This window comes from Falco punctatus, assembly GCF_963210335.1.
Source record: "Falco punctatus genome assembly, chromosome: 3".
Taxonomy (NCBI): Eukaryota; Metazoa; Chordata; class Aves; order Falconiformes; family Falconidae; genus Falco; species Falco punctatus.
In genome coordinates this window covers 105,331,610-105,349,370 of record NC_137582.1, presented here as the reverse complement: position 1 = coordinate 105,349,370, position 17,761 = coordinate 105,331,610, and the positions used below count along the sequence as shown (strand labels likewise).

The following is a 17,761-nucleotide window of genomic DNA, read 5'->3' as shown; positions in this document are numbered from 1 at the left end:
GATACTTCCCATGCACTCCTGCCCCACTTAGCTTCAGGCAGCAAATAAGGTTTCTAATCCAAGGGTACACCCTGCTGCTGGGTAGGTGCTGGCAGTCTCTGCTAAACATGGAAGGGGCTCTCTGCTCTGTGTTGGTGTTTGTTTCCACTTCCCATTGTAGTGGCATATTTCTGACCTGCCTGTAGACTGAGCAGCAGTTTACAACCATCTATGAAAAACACTGTTGTTGTGGCAAGATGCTGATTACAGGTTTAAGACTGTGATGAGTTTATGTCTGTGCTGTTAAGTCAAACAGATACCTTCTGCTACCTAAAATCAGGTAGTCCTGCCCTAAATACTTCCCAGGAGTACTGTCCAGGCGTCTGCATAGGAATATGTCGGAGCACTAGATGCTGTTTCAAATTTGGTTTCCTAAGAAAAGTTCCCTCCTTTTCTTTCTTTGTTTTAGTGTGCCCATCCAGGGACAGCAGTGGTGACAGACCTACTTTTAGTAACTTCAGTCTTCCAATGAAAAGTGCCGGGAAGTGCTCAGTGTCATTAGCTCAGTATCAGGGAAAGTGGCGGCTTCACTCATTAGAAATAGAAGAGCCTGGAAAACAGACACAAACATGGGGCCCTCCGTTTCTGGTCCACAGTGATTTCAGCTTAAAAAAAAAAAATAGGGAGAAACCCCAATAATCTGCACAGTCTACTTCTGCATCTCACTTGGAATCGTTTTCTCCTGCTGTTTCTGGCTGTACAGAATAATTTTTCTCTTTGACAGCTAAATGGGTAGGAGCAAATCCCTAGCATCTTGCAGCCTAGGCTTGTTGCTCTTTAACAAGCCACGTTTCTTCTTCTTTTAAAAAGAAGCTACTTCTGCCCAAAGGAGATTGAAGGCTCAGCTGCAATACCCTGTGTGTGTTGCTACTCTTAGCTCTAATAAAATGCGAGTGCTGGCCACCCAGCCAGAGAGAGTGGTGTGAAATGTGCCGAACGGAGCCGTTGACCTGCATGGCAAACACAGCTGCTTTTCCTGGTGCCTGAGTTGTTGTAGCTGTGTTTGGCACAGGCCCGCAGTGGGGGGATGGCTCAGCGATGCCAGGTCTCTGTCAGTCTCTGCAGCGTACGTGCTCTGCCTGGCAATGGGGAAGGAGGAGGCAGCGACATGGACTGCACTGCAGCACACTGCAGCACTCCCGAACAAAGGCTTGCTGGGAAAACACGACTGGCGCTGCTGCTGCTGCGTGCTGACCGCAGCTCGAGACGGGCCTGGAGACTGCATCTGCGTTACAAATAGTTCCTCGTGTAACTGTCAGTTGCTTTCTCAGAGGCTTTGCAATTAACAGGACGACTGAATTATTAATAAGGCACTAATAATAAGTAATCATGTTTCAGACTGGGCAAAACAAGACCGTAGTGAGCTCACCTCTGAAATGAGATTAGAGGGGGGTGCTGGCCGCGCTTCTTTGTCCCTGGCTCTGGAGCTGCCAGGGTGGGATGCTGCGTTACAGCCCATTGGAACTGGTCAGAAGGGAGCAGATGTCATCTGCTGCCAGGCTGCAGCAGCTTCTTAGGGAGAAAGGGACGTCTTTAGCCAGTGGGGCTGAGCTGTCCCTTACCGATGGTCTGTAGGATGGTCTTCAGCGTGGTGCAGCAGAGATCTGTATCTCTAATACCCTGTAGCGAGAGTTGTGCCTTGCAGAGTGTAGTATACAAGTACTCCTGCAACCATCCAGGGAGGACTTTGCGTGTAACCACTTGGAGAAGACTTTCTCTTTCAAAACTTGATCAGAGTTTGTTCATTTCAATGCGCATATTCGTATTGCTGTCAGTGCACTTTCTTCTAAGCTTATCAATGCTCTGCACCAACACGTCATCTCCACAGATGCATAAAACCAAGCAGTATGACAGTTATCCTTTTCCCCACAGTTTATTATGCACACTGTTAGCATGATAGCAAGATTCATTACATGTTGCCTATCCACAAAATTACCCTGCCCAGCTTCACATGAGCTACACAAAGCTTCTCCCTTATGGGTCACGAGACAGGAGCCCTCCGTGTTTGCAGCCACAGTTTGAGCTGCACTGACTGGCCCAAAACACAAGATTGCTTGAGTTGATTTCTACAGCGTCAGTTTTAGCAATGTCCTATTTATTTATTTTATTGTCCTATCTATTTAGATAGGTTGTATCTAAATCTCCCTGCTCCGCTAATCAAGCCTTGGTAGATGTATCATCGTGCTAGGTTAGAATGCAGTGAGGAGAAAGTAATTAATACAGCTTTTAGACTTCTGCAGAGACCAGAGGGCTCAAGAGTTGTACTGCTTTTCAGAATGATGTTACTGGGTTATCAGTGCCTGTAGTCTGTGATCTCCGGTAGTTCTGTTTCTGACACTTGGCTGAAGCTGTTTGCCAGGAAAGGGAGCCTGCTGGGGCAGTTGCCCTTTAAAGGCTCCTTTTTCTAAGCATGGAAGGAGGCAGAGGAATCAAGGCATGGTTTTAGGAGGTCAGTCAAGCTGAATTCAGGACTCCTGTAAAATAGGGGGATTGACTCTAAAAGGGAAGAGTATTTTGACAGCTATGATCCTGTTGAAATGCTGTCTGAATGCTTGTATTTGCTTAGGGTTTACTTGTGTTTTCAAAGAAATTGTGTTACCCCAGTACTTTACTGTATGGATATGGCTGGAATCACAAGGGAAGGGATCCATCTTCCACCTGTATTTTTCATTTTTCTATCTGTTTTCCTTAAGGAAGTTCTCAGGAATTGCAGTCAAAGGGCTGCTGCAGGAACTTGAAGAGCTAGGATGCTGCGGGGCAAGTGTCCCTGTGCATTGCCAAGCAAAGCAGATCTGTGTGACTTCTAGGATAGCTTAGTGGCTTGCTGCAGTAGGTTGCCAAAACCTGAGCTTTCATTCTATGGAAATGTCCTTATTCTGGCTTTCTCCAACCTAGATAACCAGTTCAGGATGTCAATATTGGAGCGACTTGAGCAGATGGAGAGGAGAATGGCTGAAATGACAGGCTCCCAGCAGCACAAACAAGGAGTAGGAGGCGGGAGCAATGGGAATGGGAACGGAGGAACGCAGGTGCAGGTATGACCCCCGCTGTGTCCAGACATGGCACCTTTATGCTTTCTTGCCAGAGCTTGGTTTTGGGGGGATTGGAAAGGATTATCGTTTTTCCTAAACAAATCTGGCTTGTGGGTGTCTTTTAACAGCAGTTGGCTTTCACTCACGTTTGCCACTGTCTCAGTACTTCTAAAAGTGGAAGGCTGCCTGCTCAGGGCAGGTTGCAGCTCCCCTCAGTGGTTAAACTGGGATGTGTGTGGTGTTTCAGTGCGTTTCTGGGACTGGGACACTGGGCAGCTGCTTTGAGAGCCGCGTGGTGGTGGTGTGCGAGAAGATGATGAGTCGTGCTTGCTGGGCAAAGTCCAAACACTTGATCCATTCAAAGACTTTCCGAGGAATGACACTGCTCCACCTAGCCGCTGCCCAGGGCTATGCTACACTGATCCAGACCCTCATCAAATGGCGGTAAGACCCAGCCCGTTGGACTCTTGGGTGTCAGTACAGGCATGGCAGAAACATATGTCAGCTCTGCTTGGTTCAGATTTCTGGTTGTCCCTTACAAACAGCCAAATCCCTGAACTTATTCCTGTCCCCTGATCTGACAGGCCCTGTCTCTGGAAGAGAGCGAGTCCAATCACTGGATGTATCATGCTCTTAAAGTCTCCGTTGGGGGCACCATCCATAGTAAATGTGTGTTGTGGGCATGTGCGTGGCCACTTCTTTGTGGTATGGTGCACTGGGCAAAACTGTGCAGTTAGGTAGTGATCCTAACATGGCTACAGAGCATCATTTGTTCCATTGTTTCCTCTGCAGCACCAAACATGCAGACAGCATTGATCTGGAGCTGGAAGTTGACCCTTTGAATGTGGATCATTTCTCCTGCACTCCTTTGGTAAGAGCAGAGACTGAAATTTCTGAGAGAGTCCGAGGACCCTCTGGAGTTCTTCCTGGTGTGTTACTTTCCTAATGGCTTTCATGCTCAAGAGTAGATGTTTCTTGTGTGTCCTTGCTGTGTAAATGGTAAGACATGGCACTATCAGCTTCCTGGCATTTTGTTGAGAGAGGCTACACAGGAGGAAGCTCGTCACTGAGTAACATGAGGAAATGGGACAGGTAGCCCTGGTTTGAGTTGTACCCAGAATCCAGTCTCCAATGTTGTGCTGGGGAAAGGAGGTTCCATGCCTTCTTTCAGGTTGCTCTCTTTGACTAATGGACTGTAGAGGTTGTAAAGTCATTACGATATCTTAGTCATTGGAATCATGACTGATAATTAGACAAGCAAAAAGCCAAAGCAGGTGGAACCAGAAGTGCAAATTTACAATGGCAGAGCATTGGTTTTATTGTTCCCAACCTTTGGTCCTGTCTGCGCATTTATGATCTCACAAAGATTCTGTTGTGATCTCTGATCACAAAGATTCCTTTGTGTATGAGGCTGTTCTGTCTCTGCAGTGATGCCAGTGTCCAAAAAAACCAAATAATCCAAACCCAAAAAACATTTATTACTAAGTAAGAAGCTGTCAGACTGTCAGCTTCATTCGGAAGGATGGAGGTTTCTCTGTCACAGGAGAGAATAACATGCATCTAATCCTCTGTAATGGCCTTTTGTTGGGACAGGACATTTATAGAAGCCAGTTGCTGGGGTTCAAGCATGTTGTGGTTTTGCTTATCAGAGAGATTTTTCCATGAGCTGGGGACCAGACTCCACTGTGTTAGCAAGAAAGAAAGGAGAAGGCAGGTCACTCAGTAGGTCAATTGTCATCTTTTTTAGATGTGGGCATGCGCCCTGGGCCACATGGATGCAGCTGTCGTGCTGTACAAGTGGGACCGCCGAGCCATCTCTATTCCTGACTCCCTCGGGAGACTGCCACTGGCCATTGCCCGGTCTCGGGGCCACGTGAAGTTGGCGGAGTGCTTGGAGCAGCTGCAGCGAGATGAGCAAACTCAGCTTGGGCAAACCCCCAGGATTCAGTGCCCCTCGAGCACAGACTCCAACACAGAGAACTGGGTGTCCCAGTGGCACAGTGAGCTTATTGCCTCTCAGGAGCCTCAGAAGGGAGTCACTGTGATTTCCAGTACAAACACAGGTAAGATAACCCTGAGGGCGTGCACTGCTTTGCTGACATTTGACATGTGAAAACCTGGGGACAAGGGGCTCACCTAGGCGGCAGATGCCACCTGTATCCCTGCTGTCCATGCTTAATTCTTTTCTGGTGGGGGCTCTGTCACCCGCTCCATGCACTTGCATAAGTATTGGGAAGAGGAGTGAATGCCTGCTTTAGGAAGATGTGTGTATTTTAAGAGTGGTTGAGGTAGTATCCTCCCTGGGTGATAGTTACTCTCTTTGCACATACTGTCAGGTATCCTAGGGCATGGCCCAAACTTGCACCTGCAGCTCTGTGGCAGAAGCTATTGTAGCTCCTACAGTGAACACCGGTTGCCTACTTTGTTTTGACCGTTGATCTGTTTGTTTCTAGAGCTGAGACGACCAAGATCAGAACCTTCCAGTTACTACAGTAGTGAGACTCAGAAAGATTACCCTGCACCCAAAAAACATAAGTTGAGCCCTGAATATTTTCAAGCCCGGCAAGAGAAGCTGCTTTCCACTGCGTTGAGCCTGGAACAGCCAAGCATTAGGAAGCAGAACTCCAGCTCCAAGCAATCCACCACTGAGACAATCAGCCCCAGTGAAGGGATCAGGGACTATGGCCGGGAGCTCTCCCAGCACATCCCAGAAGTTACTGGGTACCGAGGCTCTGGCAGCCAAGCAGGTGTCAAATGGAACCCAAAAGACATTTATATTGGTGTGTCTGCAGTGCAGGTGGCAGGGAGCCAGAAGGGAGCTGCCCTGGGGAAGGACACTGTAGCCCATCGGCTACGCCAGCGAGAGCAGATGAACGTGCTGATGATGGCTGACAGGGAGATGGTGGATGCAGAGCTCTTGTCCTATAGGGACAATGCAGGGGATGAGGACTGCTTACACCACATGGATGACTTGCAGGTAAACATACCCATTGCACCAGGATCAGCAGTCTCAGAGAACACGGTGGCTGCACAGAGGAGTCTGACTGTGAGCAAATTCTGTGGCTGCCTTTAGAGGCTGAATTGTGCTCTGGGAAAGGAGATGGCCATAGAATCAATGAATGCTTTCTTCTGGTTTCAAAGGGTATCAACGCAGACACAAAGGCTAATGGTTAACATTTAGGGTCATGCACTGGTGTATGCTTCAACAGTGTACAGAATGCATAAAATTTGCAATTTTAAAAGGAAAAAGCAGAGCCTCCTGGTCACGTCAGTAAATGAGGCGAATGAGGTGGCCCCACAGTCCTTCGGGAGCTGGGAAGCAGTCCCTGCAGAGGCAGCACAACCTGAGAGAGGCAGTGCTGTCATTGCGGGCCAAGCCACTGCACTTTGCAGGGCAAGGAGATGAGCGTGGAGAAGGGGAGAAACAGTGGCTTTGGGGAAGGAAAGATCCCGCCAGCTGTGGAATAGAGGAAATAGCAGAAGCAGGGCAGACCAATGAGAAATAGTCACTGGCTGAAAGATACTGTGTTTGGTCTTCTGAGCACAGAGAGTAACGGGAGGGCAGCCTACATGCACTGCCTTCGCATCTCTAAACATCTCATCTTGCTGGCGTGACGTAGATGAAGCAGATCTTTGTAAAACAAGAACTGTTTTCTGACCTCTGTATTAAAAGGTCTTCTGAACCTTGGTGGGCAGGGGGATGTGGTTCAGAAGGATTCCTGACAAACTTGTGATCCCAAGGATTTTAACATCTCTTGATGTGCCATTATTGTCCTGTCATGCTCTACTGCACTTCTTGGCAAAGAGTGGCAAGATCATTTTTCCTTTGGAAACAAGATAGTAGTGACCACTGTCAGTAGCGTGCAGCAAACGCCCAATGACATAAACCTCTCACCAGATCTCTTGGGCTCCCCATACACTCAACGAAAAAGAGGTCTGGGGAATATGAAACCCTGCAGTGCTTTGTCAGAAGAGACAGAAAAGCAAATGAGCTTTGGTTAATGAATTTGTCTCCCATGCTGAGACAAACAGCAGGATCCAGCTACCACAAGTTTAGGGAAAATGGGGCAGTCTGTCTAAAGCTGGGTGGTAGCATGCAAGCACGAGGCTCCTGATACCAGGCAGCAAAAGTTTGTTCTCCTCTCCTCCTTCCCAGGTGAACATGATGACACTTGCAGAGCACATTATTGAAGCTACGCCTGACAGGATCAAGCGGGAGAATTTTGTGCCAATGGAGTCACCACTGGTGGAGAGGACGGACAGTGCTGCCATGAGCACCACGATGAGCTGGCTGGCCAGTTACCTTGCTGATGTCGATCATCTGCCGAGTGCTGCACAGATAAGGTCAGTAAGAGCTGTGAAGATGCTCTGGGTTTCTGAGTAGTCTGAATGCTGTGCAGCACGTACCGATTTCTTTAGGCTGCAGATGCTGTTTCTCAGTGGGACTCAAGGCTGGTGTTCTAAGCCCAGCCACACTCTCATGGTCAAAGGTATCGTTGCCAGCACAGCTACAGATTCATGGAAGAATGGGAGTGCATGCAGCAGGAGGGGAAAGTGGCCGCAGGGTCTGACTTTTCTTCCAGCGCCAAGTCTGTGCGGTGCAGGCAGGCTCAGGAATCTGGGATGCTGCGTGGAGGGAGGGAGGGAGGGGAGCTTGGGTGCCTGTCTTGAACTCAGAAATGTTGTAGTCTTTATCTGTGATGCCAGCCCAGGTGCTTTGTGAGCCAATAATTCCTACTGTGATTGGTATTTCAGAAATCTGTATAGTGAACCCCTGACCCCTTCTTCGAACACCAGCTTGAGCCCTGCAGGCTCACCAATCAGTGAAATAGGTTTTGAGAAACCCAGCCTTCCCTCAGCAGCAGATTGGTCTGAATTTCTGAGTGCATCCACCAGCGAGAAGGTAGAAAATGAGTTTGCACAGTTAACTCTGTCTGATCATGAGCAGAGAGAACTCTATGAAGCTGCCAAACTCGTCCAGACAGTGTTCAGGAAATACAAGGTACGTGGCCAAAACGTCCAATGTCTTCCTTGTTAGGGGTGAAAGAGTAGTATAATTTCTTACAAACCAAAGTGTGGATAATACCCTCTCCCAGGACAAAAATACCATTTCTCTCATAACCTTTTCAATGTTTCTAGCATTTCCTTGTTAAAGTTTACCCAGCAGCTGCCATACTGGAGAGAGCATGCTGTGCCATAGCATGCCTTCCATGCTGGAACAGCATTCATAAAGCATATCCTCAAAATATACCCCAGCGGTTCTGGTTGGTTGCCTGCTCGGTGTAAAGATCAATTTTGAGGGTTGGTCCCTTACGTGAACTGACAGTAGAAACAAGAAGTGCCTAGACCTGAATCGGAGCAGGTCGCAGGTGCCTTGCAAGCTGCTGTGAGCCACTTATCATCTGTCTTGTGTTTGGTGTACTCTGACTACTTACTGCCTCTTCCTTCTGTGTAGGGTCGTCCTCTCCGGGAACAGCAAGAGGTGGCTGCCGCTGTTATTCAGCGTTGCTACCGAAAATACAAACAGGTAATCAAGGAAGTGAAATTTTATGCAGCACACGTAAGTGCCATGAACACAGCCCTTTGTAATGGGAATTATCCCACTGTTCCTCTTGTATGCTTTTCAGCATGCAGTCATGAAATACCCTGCTCAGGCAAAATTGAAAAGGGAAGAAAATTCATGTCCTGAATCTTAATTTTGGAGGGAATCCTTGAGAGGATTTTGTTTGTGATGATACCTGCATTTTTGCTATGAGATAGAGGGCAATGATGTATTCCATATTGGCCTTTGTGCATGCTGTAGCCTGGTGAGACTATTCTCTGACTAGTTGCTTGCCAAATTTCATTGTGAAATTGAAGTTGGTTTTGCCGTTGATAAAGGCGAAGATGAAAAATAAGTTGTTTTATTTTGCACATACTAAACTTTTAAACTATGGGAAGTCACGTGTTTTAACTTGATGCGAGTTGTTCCAGGACTGAGACTGCTCTCCAGACTCTAGCTGGAGACGTGCTTTTAGGCTGAGTTCTCAACCCCAGAAAAAGAAGATACTCTTGCTTTTTCCTCGTTGGTTTTTGGTTGGGTTTTGTTGTGGGGACTAGAGCCCACATCCCTCTTTTCAGTATGCCCAGCTAGACTCCAGCTGTCTGATACCTGGCGGCGTGTTTACGTAAAGTGAAAGGCAAGATGCCTGTGCTCTTTTACAACCTTCGAAAACATTTATTTGGGAAGCCTTTCTAGTGTTAGGTGACTGCATCTTGATTCACATTCAACCTGTCACATGGCTGTTATTCTGGAGTGATGCTTCCTGTAATAGAGAAGCTTAATTCCCTTCAAAAACTGCTTGACAAACTGCTTTGTCTTGGATCCTGGAATCACTTCTTTTTGAAAGAAGATAGTTTGGGGTTTTTATTTTTTTCATTCTTTATTTGCAGAACTAACATTAACTGTGTATTTTTCTGTTTCTCCCTAAGCTTACTTGGATAGCCTTGAAGGTAATACAAATACAAACACTATTTTGGAAACAGTTCCCCATGGGTCACTAACTTTCATGTTCAATATAAACCAGGAGAACCTGGCATTTAAAGAAATGTTTTAATAGTATCCTCTAATAAATACCTGTGGTTGAGAAGTCACTGACAAACCAAACCTTACGGGAGATATGTAGGGGCTGCTGTGCTACAACGTATCAACGTAGTAGTAAATTAAATACAAAAATGCAAAAAAAAAAAAAAAAAAAAAAAAAAGGGAAAAAGAAAAGTCTCCTCCCTCTACAGGTACTCATAAGCAGCGATGGGCTAAGGTGTGGGGAAGGTTTGAAGCCAGTTTCCAGAGGACAAGCTTTCCCTTGTTGCTGTTACAGAACATTTATCCCACCGATGCAGCCAACATCCTCTGCATTCTGCCTACCAAAGCATTCTGAACATTCATCTTTGAAATACCTGTGCCCTGAATTCCTAAGACCACCACCTGATGTACGTTGCCTCTCATGCTGGAGGCATGGCTGTTGATGCCGGTCTTAAATTGTTCACAGCCAATAATTTTCTACTGTAAAGATGGGTTTCCCAGCTGTGCCACATCTTGCTTTCATCAGATACTAGAATCAGCTGAGCTTTTCTCAGAGCTGCCCAGGAGGCAAGGCATGCTCTTCCTGGAGAGAATGTGTCCTCAGGGTGATTTTCCATCCACAGCTTCCTCCTGCCACTGTGGTTGTGTATCGGTCAGAGTACTTGTTCTATCAGCACAAGCAAGCTGAGCTTTCTGGGGCCGCTGTACTAGCTGAGGCTTGGCACTTCGTGGAGGGTAGGGGGCTTCTCCGTTTATCCTCTTCCCAGCTGGAGGGGAAAAAGAGGAGGAGAGAGAGCAGCGAATCAGCTAAGTGGGTCTTAGAGTTGAATGCAAAGACACTGGGGGTCTAGTCTATCCAGTGACTGCTGTTTTCCCTTTCACATGCCTTATTCCTCTGTTGCATTGCCGTATTGCTGAGATCAGCGCAGGTTTATGGCTAGATTTGAACAGTCATAGCTCACATCACGGTTTCATATTTGAACCCTTCTGTTCAGGGGTTTGTAACTCAGCCACAGAAGTCCCATCTGGGCTAAAAATTTGAAGGAAAACCATGACCAGCCCTGAGTGGACTTAAACTTAAAATAGCTAATTGAAAACCACAATCTGGTCCATTTAATTAAAAATGTTGAAAACAAAACAAAACAATGGAAATTAATAATGGCAAAATATAACTGCACCTAATGACTGCTTCAATTCCAAAAAGTGAAATTTGGTAAATGGTGGTCTGTGATGATACTGGAGGGTTTTTTGCTTTGGAGTGATGGGTGGGGGTGGGAGTGTTTGTTTGCTTTTCAGGGTTTTTTCCCCAGTAGACAGGAAACTCCATTGAGATGTGTTAGGCCATTACCCAGTACAGGGCACAGTGCTGCTGTTTCTGCATTTCATCTGTCTGATAAAGTGAGCAAAGTCATAGCTGATAAAATATCCAGGAACAAAGACACATAAGTTTTGAAAGTGTAAAAACTTTCAAAATAAGATCAATAAACACTGAAAGCCTCTGCTGTAGTGTTAGTTCAGAGGTATGATACATCATCTATACATTATTCTATATCTCTGTCTTATAAAGGACTTTTAAAAATATGTATGAATGCATATGATTTCTGCTAAGCGGCCATCTACTTGTGTGCTTTAAAAGGAAAAGGATGTAGAATAAAGAAGATTTTCTTTTTAAGCATTTGTGCCTGCTTTATTTGGAATCATGGGGCTAGAAATAGTGAAGTGCTAGAGGGAATTTTGGATGTGTGTGACTGTTCATGCAAATGTGCAAGTTCAGTGGATGCTTGTTACAAACCTCTAACGAGATTTAGTTTTGCCTGTGACAGGCTCAGTATTAGACTTGCTTAATTAACTGTTGTGGGTTTGGGGGTTTGTTTGGTTCTGTTTTTTTTTAAATTAGAATTGTGTGTTATTCCATTTTAAATGCTTGGTTTTAAATAGATACATGAGCAATCAAAACTTTTGTAATATTGTGCTATGGCATAGAAACATGAAATGAGCTGTTTAAGAGTTAATTGTCCTAAGAAGGTATATCCATACACTTGTCACCAGCAAATTTAGTTCTTACTAAAGCAATTTGTTTAACAGATATTTTTAAATGAAGACACAAAAAATTGTATTCTGGTTTTAGTTAATTTGTTAGCGTTTTGGAGTGGTCACTTAATCTTATCTTATGCACTCACTGGTTTATCCTTACAATCACTTGGTTGGGCATATTTTGCTGCAGAGAAATAAGCAATCCTGAAGTTTGTAATGAAATTTCTATGTGCAAGGGAAACAGACAATTCCTCTAAGTGTAGTCAGGTGGGTTATCTCTAACACAGACCCACGGCAGTACAAATATGGAGCAGTGTAAAAACAGCTCAGGATCAGCTCCAGTTGATCCAAAGTTGTTCATAAGTACAGTACAGCTGGATCTGGTCATTGGCATGTATATGTAGAGTCTGCTAGCTAGATACTAAAGAAATACTTAGAGGGCTGAAGCATCTCTCCTATGAGGACAGGCTGTGAGAGTTTGGGGTTGTTCAGCCTGGAGAAGAGAAGGATTCGGGGAGACCTTACAGCACCTGCCAGTGCCTAAAGGGGGTTATAAGAAAGATGGGGACAAAGTTTTTAGCAGGACCTGTTGCGATAGGCCAGGGGGTTTTAAATTAGAAGAGGGTAGATTTAGATTAGATGTAAGGAAGAAGTTTTTTAGAATGAGGGTGGTGAGACACTGGCACAGGTTGCTCAGAGAGGTGGTAGATGCCCAGTCCCTGGAAACATTCAAGGTCAGGCTGGACGGGGCTCTGAGCAACCTGAGCTTGCTGAAGATGTCCGTGCTTATGGTGGGGGAGGACTAGATGACCTTTAAAAGGTCCCTTCCAACCCAAACCACTCTATGATTCTACAAATCCCCTCAGACTGTTCCACAGGCAGCAAAACAGGTAGTTGCTTTCTTGATGCCAACTGGGTTCTGCAGCTGGTCTCACAGTTGTTGCAGTTTGCTGTCACCCTTCTCTCATGCAGTTCCCAATCAGTGAGTAGATACTCATTTGCTTCTCATCACGTCTTAGTGGCACAAGTGTCTTTTGCTGTAGGAACCTGTTTCTTGCTGGTTTTATTGGACCGCCTCAGCTTCTCTTTGTTTCTCTTCTAGTATGCACTTTATAAAAAGATGACGCAAGCTGCCATTCTCATCCAGAGCAAATTCCGAAGTTACTATGAGCAGAAAAAATTCCAGCAGAGCCGACGAGCCGCGATGCTGATCCAGCAGTACTATCGCAGCTACAAAGAATGTGGGAAGAGGAGGCAAAACCGTCGGGCAGCCACCATTGTACAACAGAAACTCAGGTGAGCTGGTGGGATGTCAGATTCTACCAGGAATCTTCATATATTGTTTTTACAGTCACCAGGGCTGTGCTGTAATTTACAGACAAAGGCCAGTGGGAAAAGACCAGTGTTTCGTAGGATAATAATTCTTGCATTTAGTATTATTCTCCCCAGTTTTGCCTACACCTCAGTGTTGGGGTTTTTTGTGTTTAGAAGCAGTCTGCTTACCAAGAAGCAGGATCAAGCTGCTCGCAAGATTATGCGGTTTTTACGACGCTGCCGCCACAGGTATGACACTATCTTTTGGTATCTGCCCTTCATTAGAGCAATGCAACAGTATTCAAGTGTGTCAGCAATGAGTGCAATATAAAGGATCTTAGAATCAGCTCACTACAGATCTTTTAATCAAACAACGAAGCCCAGCTGCTTCCAGGATACACTGACAAAAATAAAATCTCTAACTTAGGACTGTTACTGAAAGAGAATCACATTCAGCTTCATTGCTGATATGGTAAAGCAGCCCAGGTTGTGTTGGGCAAACACAGAATAAGGAAACTTTGAGCAAAGCAAGGCACATGACTACAAAAGTTGGACTTGAAGTCTGGAAAAAAACTTAATGAATCATAGCTACAGCTTGTAAGTGCTGCACAAAGCATTCGTGGTATGTGGGAATGTGCAAAATGTGACAGCATCTAGTGTACGCTGGAAATGCCTTTAGTTTGGTCACAGGACCATTTGGTAAACTCTCATCAAATACGGGTTCTTTTTAATGTAGATGAGTGGAATGTGCCAGCAGAGCAGTAGACAAGTTAGTTCACATCAGCCGCTCCACACATGTCAGTAAGCTGGGAGTACAGACACAGACATGAAGATGAATTGTTCCCTGCCAGCGTGGGAACCTGCGCAGGCTTGCCACAGTGCTTACGTGTGGCAGCGGGCGCTACCGTACCAGCACGCTGCTACACGCAGGGCACTGGTTTTGATTTTCATTTAAAAGGGTCCCATATATGATCAGGTTGCAAACTGGAACTTTGCCTAGACAAAAGTGAATTCAGATGTTTCTGGCTCTGCTCCCTCCATTCTCACCACACATGCATTTCATCCACTCAGGAGCTGGTCAAACCTGATGCATTTTGAAGCATGTCTAGTTCAGCCCAGTGATGTTTGAACAAGGAGAGCTCTGAGAGGCAGAGGCATGTGATATATTTTATTTTAGAAATAGACTCGGTCCTTTTTGTAGGATTTCGAAGCTGCAGTTTGCAGGAGGTCAGTGTGGCTCATGTTGTGGAGGGACATCTTACCTGCAGGTTCAATGGGGAATAACACATGTGGACGAGAAAGAGGGCTTTATAGTTTCCAGGCCAATTCCAAATGCACTTGAAACAGCCACAGTTGTTCGTGAAGAAGCACAAGTGGCTTCTTGCTCTGGGCGGGGCATGTGAAGAGGAGGTTTGTTTCATGGTGTTTGTCGGGCAGTCCCTGGGGAAGCCACGTGCCCGTTTACATCCCTGGAGGCTTTGGGTCAGCCTGCCCACGGCTCTTAACAGCTGACTCTCACGAGTCCAGAGAATATCTCACGACTAGCTGTATCCCTGGGTTTCCCATCAGTGTCTAGGATGCGCCATGCGCTTCAGCCATGCTCAGTTAAGTCTCCAGCTGTCAGGACTCTCCAGGGCTTAAATTGCCTGTGATTCCAGCAGTTTTCCTTGCTTTCAGTTCATTGCCTTCCTCTTTCTCAGCATCTCCTGTTTCCTTTGCAGAGTGAGATCCTACTCGTTTGCATCGCTGAGGTTTGCAGGCAGGACCCTTCCCTTTCCTTCATCAGTCTTCTCTCTTTTCAGCAGCACGGTCAGTGCTGCGCATCTCTGGGAGATCAGGTCTTGGGTGTTTATAGACAAGAAATAAAAACAAAGAAGCAGGGCAGGGGGGATCCATTGTCAGTAGCTTCTCTCTGGCTTGTCACACTGTGCAGTACTTGACTTTCTGCAACAGTGCAGTCCTGTCTGCGTCCATAGGCACTTTGTTAGCGGTTGTGGTTACTTGGGAATTCGTCCATAGTCGTGCTGCACATGCACCGGGATACCGGGGGGAAGATGAGGGAATTGCTTCCTTCTCATCTGCTCTTCTTCAAGCTTTCTGAATTTTCTGTGTCTTAATAATTACGTTTATTCCTCACTGCTTGACTTTCCTTGCTTACCTCTTTCTAAGGATAGAGTAATAAAACATACATGTTAAGTAAGTTTAAATCTACCTTTGTATAAGCCTCCTAATTATGTCCATTCAGTCTACTGTGCGTCCTGTGCAATGCTCACATGGGATACAGGTGATGATGTACTTAGGCTAACAGTCCCACACACTGTTTCAGGAGTACTGCTTGTTGGAATCTCATCATGGAATCCTCTTGAAATGCTCAAAATTAGCACACTGCTGCTATAAACAAGCAAATAAGGCGGCCCCAGGCTCCGTAAAGAAACACTTCAGCCATCCAAGCTCCTGAACATCCAGAAGCAAGCCATAACAACTAGCATCTAATGTTATTTAATGCTTTGTAGCATAAAATGGTATGATGGAGCCACTTATTAAACCACACAGTGCCTCGTCAGTACAAGGGATAGAAATGAAGATATTTTTAGAAAATCTGAGGGAGTGAGGAAAAAAGAGCATGCACAGGAACATCAAAGAAACACAGGATGTTGTAGCAGATTTCTGTCAGCTGATAGACAGAGATGGGGAGGAGGGTGTAAAAGCCACTTGCAGTCTGTTGTAAGGATAGTGAGTTAAGTGAAAAGGCAGTAAATTCTTAAAGTTCAGAAATTCAGCCTGAAGTGATAGAACTGTTTAACCTGGGGTTTTGTTCACAAGCAGGTTCTGTTGCTGGGCCAATAAATGCCTCTTAGTAAGAGCTTATTCTGTAGCCTTTAGGCACAATTTACTCAGGCTTTCCTCTGGCAACCCTCTAGCTGGTTGTGTTTTTTCCTACTTTAAATTAGTCTGTTTTAAGCCAATTATGAGAACTCTTTCTCTGCTAGCATTCAGAACCACTTAAATGGTCGTCTTGCCCTGTTTTGCTTATTAGCTTTTCGGCACAAAGGTTTGGTAGTGCAAACATGATTCCTGTCCGGTTGAGGATCTAGGGTGCATAGGCATGTTGGTCTTGTGTTTTCGGACCCCCTGAACTTAGGCTTGTTGCCTGCTCAGATGGTTTTTCAGATGTTTTAAGAGTTAATGAGCAAGGTTCTGCAGTTGGAGCTCTCTCAGCAATGGATGTGTAGACGTTGATGAAAATCGGAAAAGAAATGGGAAGTTTCAGTTGAGTGTATTCTTAGAGAAGATACTGGAGCTCTGGTAGCTGGATATTATCAGGTGTCATGGAAACAAAAGTGGTCATTCATCAGCAGCAGTCATTCCGATGGTCAGACATGTATCGCTTCCTTTTGACTTTGGAAAAAAAACCCCACAATCTTATTTATCCATCTATTGTCATGTTATCAAAAATCTGGTGAAAAACACGCATCAGCCATAACATGGTATCAACATGACTTGTCACAGAAGTGTTGTTTGTTCAGAATGAGAAACAGAAACTTCCTGGCCTCCCAGGAGAGCTTTGCCCATCTTCCTGTGGTGCCTGGACCTGTTGGCTGGCGCTTGGCTAACTGTCAACCACAACTTGCTGTTACACCCACGGGGAGCTGAGCTGCCTCCTGGCATGCTGTCCTGTATGAGGCAGGATCAAGGGTTTGCAATTTAATGGTTTTGGAAAGGCTCCACCTGCTTAGTGACCCCCAGATACAGCACATCTAGAGCTGCAAGGAAGTCCAGGAGCTCTGAAGTGGGTTTGGGTTTCAGAGCTGAATCCGTATATGGTCCGTACAGTCAGCTTTCACTGGGAAGGCAACCTTCTGTTTCCTGTTTTCTCTGATTCTTAGGAAAATGTTATTCTTCTGAGAGGTATTGACACCATTGCTAGGCTGCGATTATGATCTGCAGTGTTTTTTACGGAGTAGCATTTGCAATGAGGTAAAGACAGACAATGGCTGCAAGGGGAAGCAGGATGCAGCTAGAAATGCCACGGGGATGACAGTGTGGGGTTCGTTTTACTTGCTTGTTACTTCCTGCCCTAAAACACCTAAGCACAGGACTGCTCTTCCCTGGTAAGGAGGAGTCGTCCCGTAGGCAGGAGTGGGAAGGGTTCTTTCTCTCCAGGCAAGCAGAAGTGTTGTCTCCTCCTCCCTGAAGTGAAGCTCTTGGTAAGGTACGGTTATTGCCATGTGTGTGCTAATAGCTCTTTGGTATTGTTTTGCAATCTGAAGCCCACTGGTGGACCATAGGCTGTACAAAAGGGTGAGTGTAGCTGCCTGCTAGCCAGTTCCTCTCTTCCATTTTAAATATTTTTGCTTTCTGCTTGCTTGCATGGGGCTGCAGCCGAGATATGCCAGTAAGTTTCACCTCCATTAATTATATAAAACAGAATCCTGTATAAACTAACCCTACTGCAATGACTAACACTGCTGCTTTTATAACAGGACAGAGCTCTGCAGTAGATGTTACCAATGCATGAATGTGTGAAAAAGGACATGTATATTCATCATGGGCATGCTTAGGTGGTGTTGGCGGTGGGATATTTTTTTGGTATCCAAAATGGCTGTTAGTAGATTTTGGAGCTTGATGGGGTCTGCGCGCACACACGCTCAATGAGTAACGATGTCCTTTGTCATGGGACTGTGACAGCATTCAGGCTAGATCGTAGGAAGCTGCAGAACAGATGCAGCCTACTCTAGATGGGTATTTGTTTCTGCCTGAGCCAGAGAGAAGCAGA

At 45.7% G+C, this 17,761-nt stretch overlaps 1 protein-coding gene across 19 annotated transcripts in view; it reads left to right on the top strand.

The window, feature by feature from the left end:
* CAMTA1 (calmodulin binding transcription activator 1) overlaps positions 1-17,761 on the top strand; it is a 324,806-nt gene that overhangs the window by 294,571 nt on the left and 12,474 nt on the right. For 14 of the 19 annotated variants that reach the window (XM_080380158.1, XM_080380160.1, XM_080380159.1 and 11 more), the window contains 11 exons: positions 2,935-3,074; positions 3,319-3,515; positions 3,864-3,942; positions 4,819-5,134; positions 5,525-6,048; positions 7,228-7,415; positions 7,827-8,073; positions 8,527-8,598; positions 9,543-9,563; positions 12,773-12,966; positions 13,159-13,233. In XM_080380158.1, coding sequence (XP_080236284.1) covers positions 2,935-3,074; positions 3,319-3,515; positions 3,864-3,942; positions 4,819-5,134; positions 5,525-6,048; positions 7,228-7,415; positions 7,827-8,073; positions 8,527-8,598; positions 9,543-9,563; positions 12,773-12,966; positions 13,159-13,233 — 2,053 coding nt within the window. Of the gene's footprint in view, positions 1-2,934; positions 3,075-3,318; positions 3,516-3,863; positions 3,943-4,818; positions 5,135-5,524; positions 6,049-7,227; positions 7,416-7,826; positions 8,074-8,526; positions 8,599-9,542; positions 9,564-12,772; positions 12,967-13,158; positions 13,234-17,255; positions 17,287-17,761 lie in introns of all 19 variants that reach the window. The other 5 variants (XM_080380171.1, XM_080380168.1, XM_080380173.1 and 2 more) reach the window with 4 other exon arrangements.